This window comes from Megalops cyprinoides, chromosome 22 (genome assembly GCF_013368585.1).
Source record: "Megalops cyprinoides isolate fMegCyp1 chromosome 22, fMegCyp1.pri, whole genome shotgun sequence".
Taxonomy (NCBI): domain Eukaryota; kingdom Metazoa; phylum Chordata; class Actinopteri; order Elopiformes; family Megalopidae; genus Megalops; species Megalops cyprinoides.
In genome coordinates this window covers 20,818,056-20,838,460 of record NC_050604.1, presented here as the reverse complement: position 1 = coordinate 20,838,460, position 20,405 = coordinate 20,818,056, and the positions used below count along the sequence as shown (strand labels likewise).

The 20,405-nt window shown below is 43.4% G+C and overlaps 1 protein-coding gene across 8 annotated transcripts in view; it reads right to left on the bottom strand.

Moving 5' to 3' along the window:
• The window catches only part of fat1a (FAT atypical cadherin 1a), a 72,634-nt gene extending 63,913 nt beyond the window's left edge, over window positions 1-8,721 (bottom strand). For 7 of the 8 annotated variants that reach the window (XM_036516895.1, XM_036516897.1, XM_036516899.1 and 4 more), the window contains exons 1-2: window positions 6,922-7,011; window positions 1,526-4,817 (exon numbers count right to left, since the gene is read on the bottom strand). In XM_036516895.1, coding sequence (XP_036372788.1) covers window positions 1,526-4,817; window positions 6,922-6,933 — 3,304 coding nt within the window. In that variant the 5' untranslated portion in view covers window positions 6,934-7,011. Of the gene's footprint in view, window positions 1-1,525; window positions 4,818-6,921; window positions 7,012-8,465 lie in introns of those variants that run through there. The other variant, XM_036516896.1, reaches the window with a different exon arrangement.
• Window positions 8,722-20,405: the final 11,684 nt, after the last annotated feature.

Here is a 20,405-nt window from a genome sequence, read left to right as displayed (position 1 = left end):
CTCATTATTATTACCATCAACAGGCTCAACAGATCAGAATATAACTCATAACATGACTCAAGTCCTGACCAGTTGTGCACTATGTCAAGAAAAAAAATCCTTCAGTCTCATTTTCAGAGGAACGGAAACACACTTGCCCACACTGGCCTGTTTTGGACTCAGTTCCAGGAATGGGCCTCACAAATTTGCAACTCCTACAATAAACAAGCACCATGGCCAAAGAGGGGAAAAAAAAAAACACATCTCCACTGAAAGTTTCAGATTGAATTAAGAATCAAGCTGCATGCTTCACTTCATTCCCAATTCTCCCGTGCTGTACCCCATTTGCATTTTTCTTAAACATCTTTCAACAAAAAAGGAAGGGGGAAAAAAAAGAAAATCAATAACCTACAATTCACCCAATAAAACCACCATGCACAATCGCCGTAGGGGCCGGACACATACAATGGCCAACAGATGGTTGTGATGGGAGAGTGATCCACGCAAGCTCATCCTCTCGCGCTAAATTTACCGCCACGGAAAGACAGGATCAGGGCAGACACTGCTAATTTACCCCTCTTATTAACACGTACACACAACCACATTCTCAAAACGCACAAAATGTGCAGGGTAGAGGGGCGGGGGGGGGGGGGTGCTTTCAGTTCAATTTTAAGTAAACACTGAAGAAAATCCAAGGCTTTCAGAAAAATGCATATGCTCAAAACCTCATGTTTTATGTATCTGGTTTGACTGGTCCGCTCGGACATTAAATATGCGTATCGCCTCACAGAAAGGCATAAAAAGGTGAAAGCTGACACTTAGCCATATGTCATAGAGAATGAGAACGAGCCAGGAAAGAGCTATGATTGTGGTGGTCTCGCTTTGACCGGGAGCTTTCTACGGAAAACCATTTGAATTCCAGGCTACTTATTTTAAGCCTTTGTCACAGGTGACAGAACATGGTCAAGAGCAGCTGAAAGTGGTGTTAAAACCTGCTATTTCTGCTTCCCTTTCTGTTATTCGGTTAAAAAAAAAAAAAACACTCACAGAAAAAATAAAACAGTCTATATTTACCCCCAGGGCTGGTTTGAATCATAATCAGGCTACATACGACCAACTTTCAGCAAGAGCATTTCTCAAATCACTCAGCAATCCTCTTAATTCCAAGGCAACTAGTTTGGAATGTCTATGGCAGGTCTCAGGGACAGCTGGCCCATCTGCTGGGGCCATCAATTTTCTCCTCCGGAAAAACAGGAAGAATCAGGGAGCTTATCGGGGCAGCTCTTGGAGCACCAGCACAACAACTGTGTCACCGATTGTTAATTAAGTAACATGAATATTCCAGTTTTTTCGTAAATTATGACAGGATATTTCAAAGCATTTCTTGTACTTATATACTTCACACACTATACCTAAAGCTATACATAAACACTTCCCCCTTGAATTATTCATGCTGGTATGGATGACTCATTTTGTGCATAATTAGTCACTGCGTGTGTGTGTGTGTGTGTGCAGGAGGATAGTAGGATTCAGGGATAAAACTTACCACTTTCTTCATCGATGGTGAATATTCCAAGTCCTGAACCATCTCTTATGGAGTACCTTATTTCCCCATCCCTGCCTTTGTCATCGTCCTGAGCGGTGACTTTCATCACCGAAGTGCCAATGGAGGCGTCCTCCTTAACAATTCCTTTATCGACAAAAGAACTGAACACGGGGCGATACAGGTTCTCGTTCACATCCACCACGTCCACCTCGATGCGGCAGGTGGAGGACAGGGAGAGAGGCTTCCCCTTGTCCTTGGCCCTCGCCGTGAGGTTGTAGACCTGCCGTTTCTCGTAATCCAGGTTCTGCACGATCCGCACGGCGCCGCTCAGCTTGTCCACATCAAAGCTCCCGTCCCCGTTGTCCGCCAGGCTGTAGCGCACCTGCCCGGACTGGCCCACGTCGGGGTCGTGGGCCTCCAGCCACATGATGACTGTGCCGATGGGGAGGTCCTCCCGCACCTTCACTCGGTAGTTCGGGGGCACGAATCTCGGGGGGTTGTCGTTGACGTCCTCCAGAGTGACCTTGAGCAGCACGGTGGATATCAGCTGTGGCTCGTCTTCGGCCTGATCCTGTGCCGCGATCTTCAGCACGTACACGGGATGCAGCTCACGGTCCAGCAGCTTCCTCACCTTCACGACGCCCGTCTGCTCGTCGATTGAAAATTGATCCGCGTCGGCCACAAGCGAGTATCTGACCTTCCCGTTGACACCCAGATCTTTATCCGTGGCCTCCACCTGAATGATCTTGGTGCCCACCTCTGTGCTCTCGCTTATTTCAACGGAGTAGCTGTCCTGCAGAAACTCCGGAGGGTTATCGTTCGCGTCCAGAATATTGATGTCTAGGAGACGTGACGAGGATTTCTGAGGTATTCCCAGATCGTACACTGTGATGTTCAGCGTATAGTGATTGGTCATTTCTCGGTCGAGCGGAGCATACACCTGGAGCCAACCAGTCTCCATTTCAACAACAAATCGACTCTCTGTATCTCCTCCAGAAATCACATACACCAGCTTTCCATTGAAACCGCTGTCCGCATCTGAGGCACTTATGTGCATAACCCTGGCCCCGACAGGAAGGTCCTCTCTGACTTCAATTACGCTGGGAAAAGACTCTGCAAACTGTGGTGCAAAGCGGTTAATTGAATGAGTGTCCAAAAAGTTATCTTCAGGTTCCACATGGCTGTGAATCCTGCTGCCTTGAAGCAGCTTTTCCGCAAGCATTGTGGCGACCCCGGTGTCAACACATTTTAATTGGACCGGTTTCCGAGCGGTTATGACACTGATGTTCATCATCATCGGCGGAGTTACGTTTTCGCCGTCGCTGGCGGTTATTTGTAAGCTGTGGAAGGACACTTTCGCCGCCTCTCCCTCACTTAATGACTGTTTCAAGGAGAGCACGCCAGAGTTCGGGTTCAAGTCAAAAAGATCGAGTTCGTTGCCAGCCTTTATTTCGTACCGAACCAGCTGTAGCTCGTCGGCGTCGATGGCGGACACAGTGGTTATCTGTTCGCCAACGCCGTGGTCTCTCGGCACGGTCACTTCGCAGTCTACGTTCTCAAACATCGGCTTGTTGTCGTTCAGGTTATTCAGCGTGATTGTGACGGGTGCCTCCACTTCCCGGCGAAAAGGAGCGCCCCAGTCTGAAGCACGTACCCTAAGGTTGTATATCCTTGGCATCAGCTCGTAATCCAGATCCTCGGCGGTGCTAATGACACCGGTGAAATAGTCTATGGCAAAAGGCTGTGGGTTCACATTGGCAATGCTGTAAGTGACATAACCATCTTCTCCACTGTCCAGATCAGAGGCAGTGACCGTAAGAACACTGGTCCCTATTGGCACATGCTCGTCGACACTGCCTTTGTAAGATGTCTGCTGAAACTCGGGGGCATTGTTATTCACATCAATCACGTTAATGACGACTTTTGTTGAGGCCTTCCTATCAGCGGTGATTACCTCCAGCTCGAATTTGCGGGCGTAGTCTGCGTGGATTGGTCCAGCTGTTGTGATCAGGCCTGTGTCTGGATTTAGAGCAAACCTATTTTTTTCCACATTATATTTAAAAGCGTACTTCAAATAGGGATACTTTGGCACTGCTGTCACCATAGCCACAGGTGTATGGAGAGGGGCAAATTCACTGAGGTTGACGCTGTAAACGCTCTTTTCAAATTTAGGGGGCCCTATTTTAAACTGTGGCGATGTCACATGAACCACTTCTGCTGAGGAAAATTGAGGAGGGCTCCCTTTATCCTTAGCCTGCAAAGTAAGGTTGTATCCGAAAGGCTGGCTGTCCCAGTCGACCTCTTTGACTGCTTTTATCTTGTACTCCTTGCTCCCGGGGCTGGTTCTCATAGCCTTAAACTGCTGCAGAGGATCACCTGCCACGATGCTCAGCGAGGCTATTTCCCCATTTGGTCCCTGATCACTGTCCTCCACCGTCACTATGGCGTACGTGGGGTCCCTGTCAGTGTCCGAGGGGGCCAGGGTGACGGCCGTGATGATGGGCGCGTGCTCGTTGGCCTGCTCCACCCTGACCGTCAGCTTCGCCATGCTGCTGAAGCCGCTGCTACCGTACAGCTTCATGCCGCGGTCCACCGCCAGGATCTCCAGCTCGTATAGCTTGGTCTCCGCGTAGTCCAGCCGGCCCGTCAGAGTCACCACGCCGCTGGTGGGGTGGACGGCGAACATGTCCGTCCACTCGCGGAAACTGTAGTAGTACTCGCCGTTCGTCCCGATGTCGGCGTCCGTGGCGGTGACCTGGGCGACGCTGGTCCTGATGGCTGTGTTCTCGGGCAGAGAGATGCTGTAGGAGGTGGGCGAGAACAGAGGCCTAAGGTCGTTGGTGTCGAGAACCTGGACCCTGACTCTGGCACGGGCTTCGGCGTTGGTGTTCCTCTCCACCGCTTTCACCGCCAGGAAATAGTGGTCTTTTACTTCCCGATTAAGAATGGCAGTGCTGCCTCCTTTGGTCCTTATCCGCAAGAAACTGAAATCTCCCAAAACGTAGTCCTCCGCTTTGAACAGGTTCTCGTTGTCTCCCGACACTATTTTGTACCGTATCTCCCAAGTCGGATCTGAAATGTAAACGCCCATTTTGACAGGGCTTTCTAAGTAAGTCTTTGCTGCCGAGTTCTCATATATGGTAGCATTGTACAGCGAGTGTGTAAACTGTATGGACGACGCCTCCTCCATCCTTTGGTTCCCTACACAGCTGCAGAGGAGCTGCAGGAGTGTTAAAAGCAGCGCGCTCCAGTGTCTCCCCATGATGGCGCCGTGCACTCTTCCCCAAACCACCTGGAAAACAATGGGGAAGAGAGGAAAAAAAAAATCTAAATTTAATTATACGCACATTTGTATTCCAAAGGCATATCTGATATTGTAGTAAGTTCCTTCTAATGAACAAGGGGTTTTTTTCCCCACTAAATAACAGAGTGTTTACACAGGGCTCACTGTTGTGAGGCAAACCAGAGCTATGATGGAAAACAGCAAGATGGCAAATGTTCGCAACCCGCATTAAATCCCGGCCATGGAAAGTTATCCAAAAAGGAGCACGCGTCATGGAGGGGAGTGAGGTTCTTTACTTAACTCAAAGCGCAGCTGAATTCATTTGATCTTCCGACAGGTTCTGGCCAGGCTAGCTAATAGCTGCCCTCTGAATGGCCGGAATCTCCATGAATAAGCAGAAACTGCAGGAGGGTGCATGTTGCAGTTACACAAAACCTCATCAGCCATGGTTTAAATGAATATCAGTATCGACTTAAAAGCGGTTAAAAGATTATTTCAAATGTCTGTTTCCCCTCAGAATTCCATGAATTCCACATTTAACTGATACTAATAACTGCAAAAAAAAAAAAAAAAAAAACAGTTACGGGGGCTTAAATGAAAGTACAAATCTTAACAGAAAGAAATCCAAACATTCATTATTCTGTGCTCCACCGCGACTCAAGCAAAAGACACTTCAAAGTAAAGACGTGCACATTCTGAAATTGCTTTTATCATACTTAAATTACACACCTCTGAGATTCTTTCATCTCTGTTGCATTATGTAAATAGCCTTGGAAGATGTAATACGTTGAGCTGGAGTGCAACATTTTTATATAGATTGGAGAACACTTCGTTCTTCCCATTCTTAAAACCCAATGTAAAAAGGTGTGTTAGTTGATGGCTGGGGCCTTCGGTTTATATTTACGTTGTGCAGCATAGTTTCGGACTCATTCCGCACTAAGCAGACGCAGGAGTTGCCGTAGAACTCCCCCGTACTTCGAGTACAGTAATTGAATCCAGTAATTAAAAGCAGCCTCTGTATCAGATACCAGGGGAGCTCTGTATATTTTTGAAGAGCTGGCAGGCTCAGTTTCTGGTCCTGGCTGGTTTTGCTCTAACGTTTCTTAGCCGACGTAAACATAAAACCGTTTTGTATAGCATGAGAGATTGCTTCAGAGGCGAATACAGATTCGGGATTATGGACAGGATAAAACAATAAAATCACAGACTAAGTTGTAGCTATCTTACTCTTTCAATCCCGTATATTTAAAAAGACCATAACTTGCTAATTATACAGATTTTCTAAACAGCAGGCAAATGCAAACATTTGTCTTGTTTATTTCCGCCTTTATAGCAAATAAAAATTCCAAGGAGAAATCGGCAATAACGTTATTCTTTTTTCCGTGCCTTTAGGGCATAGATCTAGACTTATAGGAAGTTACCACACCTATAAGAGATGCAATGAAATTGTATAAGCGATTGCATAGCTAGGTGGCAAGCGAGCAAAAATAACTGAACGCTTCACACAATAAATAGTTAGCTATCTTAACAGCCAGGCACAGGAATAAAACAAGCAACCTAGTCTAGCAAAGGGTACTGTTTAAATGCAGCTAAGAAAAATAACATATCCATCGAAATCACTGTCTGAATTAGTTTTTTATAACGGTCCGTGAATATTCAAAAATGAAAATCACTTCGGGCAAATCAGAGTTTTTGTGGAATTATCCACCCCTCCCCCATCTAAACCTATTCCTATTCTATTCACGTAGACCCTGCCATGAGTAAGCCAGATGTACAGATAGCTGGCTAATTTTTTGTAACGTCTAAAGATGCAAATATTGTAATAAATACAATCTCTGTCTATTGAGACCGAACGCAATTTCTATGTTCTGTTCATCGTAACCGCATGTTTCTAATTTCCAAAACTTTAGCCATGGCAATGCATAGGGACCGGTTAAAGAAGGAACTACAAAGCAACAGCAAGCTAGCTAGCCACTTAGCATGGCTTTCTGAGTGGGTCCGTCCTGCTGCGACTCAACTTTTTAAGCTCCACATTTCAGAAACAGCGAGGACCGCAAAAATATCGGTAAGACTCAAAAGCACCCGGCGCGTAGTTTTTCCAGCATTTACGTACCTTTTCCCACATCAATTTCTTCGATTTGGAAGTTTTTCATGTGGTTTATGAGATCCCAATTTCGGCATGGTCACTGCTTATACCCCCTACTTTCACCGACTCCTTTTCCTCGCTTTCTTGTCCTATTCTTTCTCTCATTCTCAGTGCGCCTGGTATCCTTGCGCGCTGGGATCGCCCGGATCTACTTTCCGCTGGCACGAAGATGAAAGAACCATCGGTCCCTTTTTTTTACTTCTCAGATCTCATAAACGTGTCCATTAGATGTCCTTTCTCAATGTGACTTCTGCGCAGTAAATGTTTTAAATTAATTTTGCGTTCGTGGAAAACTGATGTCTTTTGTCTGTAAGAGCCATTAAGGTTTTAAAACAATATTATTTTACTGCTAAAAGGAAACAGCCTTACCTGCCATATCTGATCACAAAACAGCCAAGTAACGTTAGCTACCTAAGTATTCTAAGAGGAGTATACACTAATGCGTTTTTTACTTTTCGCTCAGCTTTATCTTTCTGCCCAGTCTCATGTGGTCATACATTCTGGGCAAACTAGAACTTTGAATGCACAAGAGCACATTTTGAGTTCGGCGCTGAATATACGTTTTGCCATCGGCTCTGCGTATGCAGTCGAAATCAGCACTGAGCTACCTAGATGGGCGGTTTGAAACTTGTAATTAGCTGGAATCAAAGCTCAGGGGTGTTATGTGCGTCCGTCAGGTCCAGAGTGTGTTTATCGAGACCCGTGAGTTGAACTTCTCCTTAATGAACGGTCTGAGAGGCGGTTTAGTCAGTAGTTCTGATACTGACTGTCGCAAGCTTTCGATCCTTCTTCCCTGCACATCCCCGCTCAGAGGGAGTCGTGTGCAGGGTGCGAAAATTCGCCTCAACCGATCACGGCTGTTGGCCTTCTCGCTCGTCCTAAAAACCGTATTGATACTTCTTTTTGAGGGACTGTCAGCTGGCATGCGCAATACTCTTAACAGTTGATGAAAATATTCGTGGTGCCAGGCATTTAGAGCTTATGGTCGTTTATCTCAGCCTCGTGTAAGTGGACGGCAAATGTAACACTTCAATTTGGAATGAAATAAACGATATATAGTCGCTGTATAGAGGTTGAAAGGCACACTAAACAACTGTAAAACCGAGGATTAAACGGAGGCTATATCATATCCATGTCGTACAGTACAGTTTATTTCGGCGCAGATGGCGCTCTCTCACTAGAATTTCAATAGGTCTGTGCAATCTGCACACTTGGTTTGTGCATGATTTTGGCCTGAATTAGAACACCAACACGTTTCAGAATGTATGCTATGAAAATGTACACGAATAAATAAATAAACACCGTTTTAGTTTTGGCTACATAACTTTTGCGCAAAGTTTGATTCGCGTGACTTAATTACAATAGGATAGCATTATTGTTATTAATAGTAGTAGCAATAACAATAATATTAAGAACATGAATGTTATTAAAATTTTATTACTGCGCCTGGTGGAAAGTTATAGTATATCTACAAGAAGAACTGCATGCATCCCACTTCATAGCCTACTTACCAGACCAGCTGGGTGAATGTTGCCGTTCTTAAGTTACAACAGTTCAGATGAAGCCAGTGAATTGTTGGCGAATTGTGCATGCGAGCATTTCGCGCAGAAATTAAGTCGCATATTAAAATAAATCCGGCACCGGGAATTCCACATTAGTCACATATCCTCCGCCTGCGACATCCACAAAAGACACATTTTCACAAACGGGTCTGGTACATTTGAATCCACTCGCTTGGGCTGTGTGTGCTCCGCCAACTCCGTACTACAACAGAATCAGCGCGTCTCTGCGGGATGCCGGAGCTACGGGCGCTGTGATGTCATCGCTGTTGAGCTGGTCTTGATAGCCTTTGAACACCTACACAAGTGACGAAGTCAGACTACGTTTTCTGCAGTCAGGAAAGATTGAATATTATTTGTAACAAAAAAAACTTCATTTTGTTTATGAAAATGCATTTCGTTTTTTGACAGCATCGTTCAGGAGATTTACGCATGGGTTATGATTTTAGCTAGCGTGTAGATACCCGTGAGAAATTGATATATTTCAATTAGAAAACAGCCAACCAGTGCATCTTAGAAATTTGGATGGATGACACTAAATAAGCAGTACGCCACAAAAAAATCTATGCATAATCCTTCCAGTATTACTAACAGAGATATGTATATTCATGTGCATTATTCATGGATAAAAATTATACATGCCCAGAAATGTTAATGCGATCGAAAACCTGGCGCTTAATGTTCCTTTTGTTAGCGCTCATTAAAACCATATTCACCCGGAGGCTAATAAAATGAGAAGCACATCTCCAGGGTTTCTTTCCCTGACACCCGACAGTGAGCATGTCCACCGAGGGGTTCTCTCCAAAGCTCCGTCTGCCCCCTGATTCTACCCATAAACGTTTAATTGGATTCCGGTCAGGTGATCCTCCAGGCTTTGATACTGGCAGTGTTTAGACATTCCTTTGTTGGACTGGCGCGGAGTTTTAGCCTCGGTGCAGCGCCCCGTCACATTTGGGAAGCTGGGGCTGACGAGTGTGTAGCAATTAATTCGGTTTTTCGAGTACGCTTTTTGGTGTACTGTGCAGGGATGAAAGAAGCCTCTTTCACCGACTCTCCCACCGTCCAACCCTTTTCATTTCCTCTGAAATCCTTGAAGGAGCTTTTCCTTTTCAGGAAACCAAACCCCTCAGCTAACCCCGTCTTACCTGAAGGGTGTTTGTTGAATGCCGTCATGTGATGTGTGATTTTAGAGTGTGTATTCCCTAGTTATTAGTTCCCCTGTTCCTTGTACTTTTCTGCATCCTCATTATAACACTCTTTTCCTCATTACACTGTTTTCTTCTGAGATGAACCCCCACATTGTTTCTAATAACTGCAATCCTTCATACCATATATTTGCTAAGGCTCAAAAACTGAATTTAATGGAAGGATCTTGGGAGACGATACCTGTGAATCATTCATTTTGCTTCAAGTTGGACCGCCCTCTTTGTTTAACACACAGGCAGCCAACACGGACATATAATCCACTCAAACTTTTAGGTTTACCCCCTCTCTCTGTAAAACATTGTTTTTTCTCCCCTGAGCTGCAGCTTGTGGTTTGCACTGCCATGAGGATGCTTGCTGAGCATTTGTGGGAACACTGACCTCCATTTATAAGGCCGTCACAAGATTTCCATGTGTGACATTTCACATGTCATGGCTACTATTCCCCTGTGTGTATGAAAGATTTGAAAGGCGATTACACTGTGCTGCAGTCATCTCTTTCAGATACAGTCTGATCTCACACTACACTATTCCTCAGGCGTGTTTTTGGAGGCTTTTTGCCTGAAACATTGAAGTCACCCTTTTTTTAACCACTAACTCTGGACCTGGAGGCCACAATCCAGGAGGTTTACTGACTGTAAACTCTAGCTCTAAGAATGGAGGATAGTAATGAAAGCTAACCCATTTCAAACAATTATGAGTTCAGTCAGATGGTTAAGTGCCTCGCTGGACACTGCAGCGCTCAAAGGCAAGAGGCACAGGTTCAGTAGCCCTGTGGACACTTTGGATCTCAAGAACAAGGACTGAGTGGCATTCTAGTAATGGCAAAACGGAAAAGGAACATTAATCTCTGGAAGCCCAGCGCTTGCAGTCATAAGAGGTTTGTGAAGAAATGTACTTCTATTGTGGCTGTTTTCGCCTGAGTCGGTAGTTCACACTCATATTTCACAATGCAGGAGTGTAATCCCAGTTTTGAAAAGGGTCGATGAGAGCCCCCCCCCCCCCATTACCTTCTTGAGTTCTGCACACCTTCCAGCGTGTCACCTGATATCGTTAGATCAAGACAAGAGAGAGCTCACAAATGCCGGGGGCATCAGAATCCCCAACCATTAATGTCACAGAAAACCGAAGAGTGTCTCTTGGAATTCAAACCTCTGAGGCTTTTTTTGTGTAGGACGGAAACCGGATAATTAAGACATACGTTCAGATACTCTTCCACTCGACAAAGCTGAAACAAATTGGATAGCATTGTTCTGGTACTTGTTGGAAGGGAGTGTTCTGGGATTTTTTTATTTATTTTTTTTTTTTTTGAGGACTAACCCATCAAAATGCAAAGTCAATGCTGTTTGCCAAATCATTGCCACTTGTGATTGACAAGGCTAGAAAGCAAGTTCACATTAATGAGTAACACAGAGCTGTAATATGAACTGGCGTTCATATTAGCGCCTATTTGATTCCGTGAGATGGTATGCATTATGTATAACTCCTCACTGAAGTGATGAGAGCTGTGAATTGCAAATGTGTATGCTGTAGGCAAATATATATATTGTAAAGTTGCATGCACGATAAAACAATTCTTCAGTATACGCATTAAAAGTGCATATATGAAGTTAACAGTAATTTATATATAACATCCCTGAGATTTTAGAGATCATGTTCCATCACTTGGTATTATTGTCAGAAGGATAGCTTGAGTTAACACGGACAGATAACCAATTGTTTCGTTCAATCATCAATATAGTTATCTTTTGCTTGTATGCCAACTATACAATACCTTGATACAATAATACAAGATTCAGAGAATTTCAGAAAACACAATGTGCTTGTTTCAAATGTTATGAAGTTCTGTTGGTCAATGTTTAATGTAGCTCAAATGTGAGAAAAGATTGCACTGGGGCTTGCAACAGCTGATGTTTAAGGCTTTCAACTCCTTAACTCTCCTGAGCGAAGTAAAGGATTATCTAAGCAAATCCTAGCAGAGGCAATTTCTATTATGATGAGGACTGCAGCGGGATGGTGCAGAGATGGAGGCAGCAGTAGCTCCAGTATTCATAATACACGCACTCTCGACAGAAAATGCATTATTCATTCAATGAATTTGAAACATCTTCAGGTCATTTGTATTTTTGTCAAGATCTGCCTTTGTTCAAACACACTCTCAATTTAAATGAGAGTTATTGAAACGCCGCTCTCTTCCCATGTGCAACTTTTTTTTTCTCCCACTTAAAAACTTGTCGGGCCGCTTTCTCCAAAATCAATAGCGCATAAGCTATAAATCCATTGCTTTGACTGAGAGGAGAAAACCTGGCCAAACAAATGCTACCCGTGTGGAAGATCTGAGGCAAATGCAAAACCAGTATGGAGGCCTTTCCAGGTAATCACTATTCAGATTCAATTCATTACCATAATAAATAGGCAGGCACAGCCTCATTACCATGGAGAACAAAGTCTATTTCTGACCAGCACAGACAGTGTCTGTAGAAATAAAAAGTGGCATAATCCCTCAGAAGGAAGGACAGTATTCTCCAAGGAGTGTAAAGGGAGAAAACAAAGATTATAAATTGACAAATAAGAACAGGTGTGTGGTGTGTGGGTTCTTTTGTCTACGATTTTTTTCCTCTCTCACTAGAAAGGAAAATATACAGACTGCAGATGCTAGATACCTTTCCACTAGCCTGCCTCAGCTGTACCTGTGGTGAACTGGGGGTGTTTCCTTGGCAGATACACCAGGCCAGACAAAACGCAGGCCAATCCTAAATATGGAAGTGAGGTTGCCTAAAATCTGGAGAGTCAAGGAAAGGTAGATTACTTTTTCCTGGGTGGAAAAAAAGAAAAACAGCTAGGTAGGTAGCACTGTCCTGTTCACACATCACCGATCCTTCACACTTGAAAACAAATGATCGTTGCACCAACTATACTGCCGACCAGATAAGGCACACAATCAACACCACCTGCAGTGACCTTTTTGTTGTACTCTCCGAAAACATGTATAGCTAAAGAACAAGAATCATGGTAAGCACCATCACGTTACATACTTGCTACACAGACACACTTATCCAGAGTGACTGATACAGTTTGCATATCATCCATTTTATACAGGTGGATATGTACTGAAGCAAATCGTGTTAAGCACCTTGTTCAAGAACACAGCAACAGTGCCCCACCTTGGAACTGAATCAGTAACCTTTGGGCTTCAAGGCGTAGTCCTTACCACAGAGCTGGACTGTGCCCAGTAGCACCCTGTGTGTGCCAGTGCACAAATTTGCCTCAACTATTCACCAACAGCCATGTTATATGGGCAGATTTAGGCATTGCTTGGAAAGTTGTGCTCAAAAGATGGTCTCGGATCAGCAGCTGAGACTCCATCAGTTTTAAATGCAAACTGCCACATTGGGTGTCATCATTTGAATGGTACAGACAAAATCAGGGCGTGCTCTGGCAAACAAGACTATTGATTTGTGAGGTGAGCTACAGTTCTGGGAAACTTCACCACATTTGTTTTCTCATATCCCAAGCACATTTTTTGTCATGCCATGTGGAGCAGACCTGACGGAAACTCTCAGTGTTTGCAGAGACAACCTGCGACTCGTTTAACTCCAGACCTGTGACGCCTAGTCATTTTCAAATATTCATTTCTATCAGAATTGGACTTTAGTCTTAGTAGTTATTTAGCTGAGGTTTTCGTGTATACAGTACTACCCCACTTCTCCTCTGGCTGCTGTTGGCCTGGGCGTGGCAAGCACTTAAACACGGGGGCTGCATGACTAATGTGAACAGATCTGGATATCCTGGAGAGATTGTGAAAGTTATATCTGAATGATATCTGCCTCCAAATAACATTACCATGGAGAGCTTCCTGAAGGCGTAAATGGACTTTGGATAAATGTCATGATATTCAAAATTATCTTCGATTCAAGACAGCGAATTGCATGTCATAAAATTATTCAGCTCCCCAAAAGGTGCCATCCAGATTTGCAAGAGTTGCGTTATGTTTATTCAGATTATGTAGTTTCCTGTAAAGACAAGGCAACCTTATCTAAATCGTATGAATGATGACTCTTTGGAAATCGTCGGCTTTGACAAGAGGGTGCTCGGCGCTAATCTCGATATCAACGTCAAACACTAGGTCATTATCATACGGGATTATGTAAAAAACGAACAATACCTTCCATTCAGACCGGCACAAAAGGCTATTTTCAAGCAAATTCGATTAAAGTGTTTGCCTATTCCGCACTTGCCGAGCTTTCACTAATGTTAAGTCCTCAAATAAATCAAAATCCGAAACTGGGGCCTGTGTTTGTACTTTATATGTAAATATATTTCATACACCTGTATTGGAAAATACATGACAGTAATTTCCAAGCATTGAATTGTATACGTGTGTAGTAGAATACATCTAAATGGTAAAATTGCAAATATGAATGGGGCAATAATCAACACAATTTGTAGCACATGCTGTATAACCAGATTTTGGCATAAATTGTATACTCCTTAGATCAGGTGTCATGGGGTTCTATTTATTGACTTTCTTTTTTTCCTTAGATGTAACGCATAAAATAAATCATTACATTTCAAGAACAGTGACAATGCGATGACGTGGTGATGCGCTCCTTTATGACGGTCTGTTTTCCTCTGATCCGAATCCCATGGAAATTGTGCAGAGATTATGCACAAAAGGAGCATTTTCGACAGGGATTTGCATGTTTGGATTAGCAGAGCCATGTAATGGAGCTGCGCGCTCGCAGAAAGCCGCCGCCTTCTCCGGATGCCAGCGAAATGAGAACGATCCCGCTTTCAGATATAGACATAGTAATCTGTCAGCTCAGATCGTTCCGTTCAGAAATTCATTTTGGTTTCTCTATCAGGAAGAAACAGACGCCCGAAACAGTCTGTGTTATCTGCGTACAGTGCGGCGCGCCGAGCTCGAACAATCCAGTCGGAGCAACAAATGCTGTATTGAGTTTTCCCATTTGCATCTCGCGGGTACGGGAAATAAAGGAGAGACGGGCGGAATTGTGCACTCTTTGTATCCTCGAGTACTCTTCTCCCCGTTATTTTCCCCACCTCTCTGTCTCCCGCACACTTCGTGGGAATAATATGATCCTCCAGCTCGTATGCATTCAGCGCTTCTGAATACATTTACTTATCTAACAGAAACATGCGGTTACTAAGATTTAAGGAGTTTTAAGGATTGCCCCCGAGGGCATCCATTCCTCCAATCATCAAATCTGGATGATGTAATTTTTTTTTCGAGCGCATAAATCGGCTCGAAGTGCTACTCTTGGTCGAGTGGGAAGGCTTTCTGTTTTTCTAAGATCGCGAAGGATCCCAGTTCCATTGGCAGTGCTATTAATGGTGAAGGGAGTTTTGAAACAGCATTAAAAACACAACCGATCAAACTTTCCTCCCGCTTGACGCCAGCCAAACGCGTAAAACTACCGTATATAGTATCCCGAAATTATGCGGTCAGCGTGAGCATTATGGCTGTCACAGCTCTACGTCGCATTATTTAATACAGCTCAGAAAGAGTCACGCATTCAGTCAATGTAAAATACGATTACAGACCAGAAGAGTTTGTAAACAGTTCAAGCATTCCATCAGTGGCAACTAACTGAAAATACGTACAAAGCCATTTGAATGTGCATATATGCAATTACCATATTATACATTTACTTTTTATCGTAAACCGCTTGTTGGTGTATTTTATGATGAAGCAGGGACCCCAAATAACATGGCGTGCACGTGATAAAACTGGCCAGTGACAGCATAAGACACACCACAATACGCTCCACTTCTTAAATGACACTATTTTACATTCCTTTATTAAATCACAGAATCGGTGGTCATCATCGACTAAGTCTGATGATACACAATCATCAGACTTAACAGAGATCTGTGAAATCTACATGAAGTAGCTGCTCCAGCCCGTATAATGAACCCAGCTATCATTAGAAGCGCAGAATAGCTCAAAGAGTTCCCCAAAGAACACACCTTGATTTCCCGAGCATAGACCCGTCCTACACATGCGTTCAGTACGTGAAAACTGCAGGCTGTATGTGAAATCTGATATGGGGTAGTGCATGATCATTTTTAGCCATAAGTACAGTGATACAATGCAAATTAATGTGGCTCTTATAGAAAAAAATCTCACAGATTTTTATTTTAGCATCATGTATGATATAACGTTGCTATGACAGGTCATTATTGGGTTGCAAGTGGAAACTAATATGATGTATATATAATATGATGTTCTTGATATTTCAGCACTGCTTTATTTCCAGGTTTCGGCTCTTGCTGGAAGTTTTGAACCTATGCCCCTTTTTGTTCTTGTCATTCTTATGATATACATTTACTGTACGTTGCCATGAAAACCTTGTAAGGCACTTACAAGAACAATATGTGCCACATAAATCCACTTAATATAATAATGATATTAATTATGACAATGATATGGAATCCTCACCGCTCAGAATTCCATAGGTATGTGTGGCTGAGTCCTCCTATGCTGCAGGTTCAGATGGAAGAATGTGCCGTACAATCGCATTGGTTCGATTCATGCATTGTTCTGGCCTGACCGCAATACCGAAACATGCTATTCAAATGTTGTTAACCAAGGGTCACGTGTCTTTATTCAGAAGACAGTGCTAGGGTACAAATGCAGGCCCTTCACTTCACCCTGCTGCTGTAGGAAGAGGCAGGGCCAACAGACACAGACATCTCAAAAGCATGTGTTCCTGATGGAACACATGTCTGCTAAACACAGAATTTATTTTTATTTTATTATTATTTTTTTTACAATATTTTTTGCTATGTAATGACTGTACACGTTCTCCTCAAAGGAGTCGCCGAGGGTGATTCAGAGAGTTATCCATTAATCCCAGGAGAGTACACAGACCATCCCCTTCACTGGAACACTGTGAACCAAAATGAGTCACTTCCTGGACCTTTGTCCCATTAGTAAAAGCTTTACCTGCAGCTCATTAGAATTACAGATCTTTACAGTAGATATGTCTCCTGCTCCTGGGCTGTGTAGTTACAGGGCCTGTAGTCTGCTGGGTAAACGGAAATGTACTATATAAGTTTGAAGGATTGGCACACTCAACCAGAAAGCAAACCAGAACTTTGACCAACACACCGATCCCCCAGTGCCACATCACCTTAAAAACACCCATGCCAATGCTACCATCAATCGATTAATCAATCAAATTTCACTTAATATAGCACTCTCAGCAAAGGAATGATCAATCCTTCGCTAAGTGAGCACACTACAGAGAAAAAAATGCTAGCTGTTAAAGAGAAACACGAAATGAATTAGAAAAAGAGCAGCAATTATATAATGCCAGTAGAGCACACATTGCCAAAAGAGACTACATGAAAAGATCCATCTTTTTTTATTATCTTTCAGATAATAATAGCAGATTCTGTATTACAGCTTGATATGACTTAACTCTGAAAAAAAATTCTATACTGTAAATACAGATACCGCGCAAGTTAACCTTTAACCCAGTGGAGACATATGACAGATAAGGCAAAGCAAACATTTTTCATGACGAAAGTGAAATCAGTTATCCTTTGTTTCTGTACTGAAACATAAATAATCCAGACAGCTAGAGCAGCAGCACAAATCAGTGTGGATTACGTAAAAAGCCAAGGCAGTTTTTGTCCGTGGCATTCATAAATGATAAATACAACATTCTCAGTGGAGCTTAAGACTGAGTTTTCTCATTACTGCATGGATAGATGGTATTTGCTGACATATGTTTAGTGTATTCTTCCAAGCAAAACCTACTCTTTTCAGAATAAATCAAAGGAGAGGTTAGCTGCTCTCTCCCAAAACACTTTTTTACATTTTTTGGGAAATGCAATGTCAGCCTTACAGTCTGAACCAACATATTATATTATTTTCAGTTCTTGTGAGAGGGTTCATTACATTTGAACAGAAACTCATGGTCAGCCATGTTTTATCAGCATTACACTTGATGAGGTGACTGTAAACTATTCTCATAAGTGTCGGTCTAACTCCTCATCCAAAATTCCTAATCTGAAAAGCTTCAATATATACCCGACTGTACGCTGGAGTAAAATGTATAATATCTAATATAACACGTCAGAAGGGAATCTAATAAATAATGCAAAAGGTTAAAGATATACCTATCTGCTTGTTTTGAATTGCACAATAGTTTTTGTTTGGAGGCTGTAACTTGAACACCAACCACACAGAGAGCTGGAAGGCGGTAAGTTCAAAGCCCAGGTGGAGTACTGTCAATGTGCCCTGGTGTAAAATACCTAACCTGAACTGCATGAGTAAATATCCAACCGTATAACCGGATAATAAGTAAGTTCTACGTAAGTCACCCTCGAGAAGAGCATCTGCTAAGCAAAGAAATAATAGCAGCTCTCTATGCACTGCAACAATAATGGCATTGTTCTCACTTACTACCAGCCTAAATCATGCTCATATTTGTAATTAGAGCTCAATTTGTATGAATAATATGCGTGACGAATCCAGCAGAAAAGGACATTTGTTTTCGTAAGTTACAAGTTTATGTCCACAGCTAGACCTCTGGAGAAACAATGATGGAGTTACCCTATTTTTAAAAGCAGGTTTTTTTTTCCAATTATTTCTTCGGGGGGGGACAAACAAAGGCTTAATTTTTATCCCATCTGGGCGAGAGCGATTCCGCCGTACCCCGCAGGCCCACGGTGCTTTTTTATACAAACCAATCTCGCAGTAGAGGCGAGGGACTGAAGACTGGGGGGGGGGGGGTGCGCATGAATATTCCGTACCCCTTCTGCAGCAGGCCTAACACAGGGGTGGTCATGGGCTGGCACCGCAGGTCCTCCACAGGCTAAGGGGATTCATTTGAACCCAACGAGGGTTTCTCTCCTGATTATGCGCGCAAGAGCACAAATCCAATTAACGTCTACTGAGATGAGACGGTGGTGCTCGCTTTCCCTCTCCCGGCCCCAGCATCGCTTGCGCGCAGCAGTGCTTTTTTCGTCGTAAAGGCATGATTCTGCACGGGTGTGGGCGGCGATTGGGGGTGGGGGGTGGGGGGTGATGGGGGGGTTGGGTGGGGTGTGAGAACAGAGCGCTGCTGTAGAATCACCACTGTGCATTCTCTCTGGGGTCAGCCTGCAAGCACCGGGAGACAGTGTACAGGCACAGGCAGCTATTTCTCATTCTTAGTGAGATGCAAGCGCCCCGAGCTAATAAAAAGAATGATATACTTCGTGCTTCCGGAGGCCCACGAGAGCGTGAGAATTGGAGGATGTTTGCTGTAATTGCCACAGATCTTGATGGGGCGTCAGTCTAGACCACTTTTGTTTTTTTTTTTTTTGCCAAAAGTTGCAGGTTTGATTCCCAGGCGGGAAGCTCTGCCCTTGAGTAAGGTGCTTAAGCTGAACTGTCTCAGTTAATATCAGGCTGCATAAATGAATGGTATGTAAAATACAAACACACTCGAGCAAACAAATCAGAATACATATCCCGCTGCTTGCATCTCTGCCCTGAGAGAGGCAGGGAAACGTGATCTACTTATCTCCTGTTTCTGAGTAATTGGCTAATTATGCAGATGCGAGAGACTTCCACGTGTAACCTTTAACAATGCTAATGACTGTCTGATTGATAGGTGGGTGAGACAGGTCAGTGTCTGGAGACAGGGCCGACAGAGAGCGGGTGGGAGTGGTGCTTCCTGACCTCAGACCCGCATCCCAGGATAACCACAGATTATCTGTTGCTGAACAGGTACTCAGCTCAATGTACTTAATATTTTAACAGCAAATCCAGTGACTGATGTGTTGTTTCGTTATGAATATCCTGTTCGCTGTGAGGTCTGGCGGAAGACAGAATGTCCATAGTTACAGTAACACAGCAACGCAAGCAGCACTTACCAACTGGAACTAGGGAGGTACTGAGGACAGCACAGAATATCTGCAGAAACACCACTATGTTCTGTTAAAAAATGTGTATGCCATTACATTAAAAACCATGTTGAGTATAACTCAACAATGCAAGTAAAGCTTGCATTGCATTCGATTCTTGATTATGCACAATTTAGAATTTTTTTTTATTTAATCAGGTCATGGTTTAAAATGAGACAAAAAGAAAAAAAAAATAATGGCAATGAAAAAATGTCAACAGAGTCTTTTGTTTTAGTAAAAAATGCTTTCCAGGTTAAACCAGTGCCCTTCTAAAGCTCTAAAGATCAAATAGACACCTGTCCTGAGAGTAACACTATCCATTTAACATTGGCTAGCATATGTCTCACAGGTGGGTAGAGAGATTAGCACATCCTTAGGTCCTTTCAATCAGGCCTTGAAGCTCACTCTTCCAAAAAAACAAACAAACAAACAAAAAACGAAATAAATTCATAACATTACGCAGAGAGGGTGGAACTTAAAATAACTCACACATCACAATATATTACATTTTGAAAGGAATGTGTATTCCGTATATATTTTGGTATTCAGATATGAACACGTTACTTTTTCATAAGGGTTCAGCTGGGTTTACAAAAGTCTATTTTCTCTGCTAATGCTCACTCTCCAAATCCCTGCATGCATCCATCTCCAAACTGCCTGATTGTGTTTTTTACCGTCCCAACTTCCAGCTCCTGAGAGGGGCAGATCAGTGTGCTAGGAGTGGCTTTCTGTGCGCCCCCCCCCCCACGCTCTCCACCTCTTTCT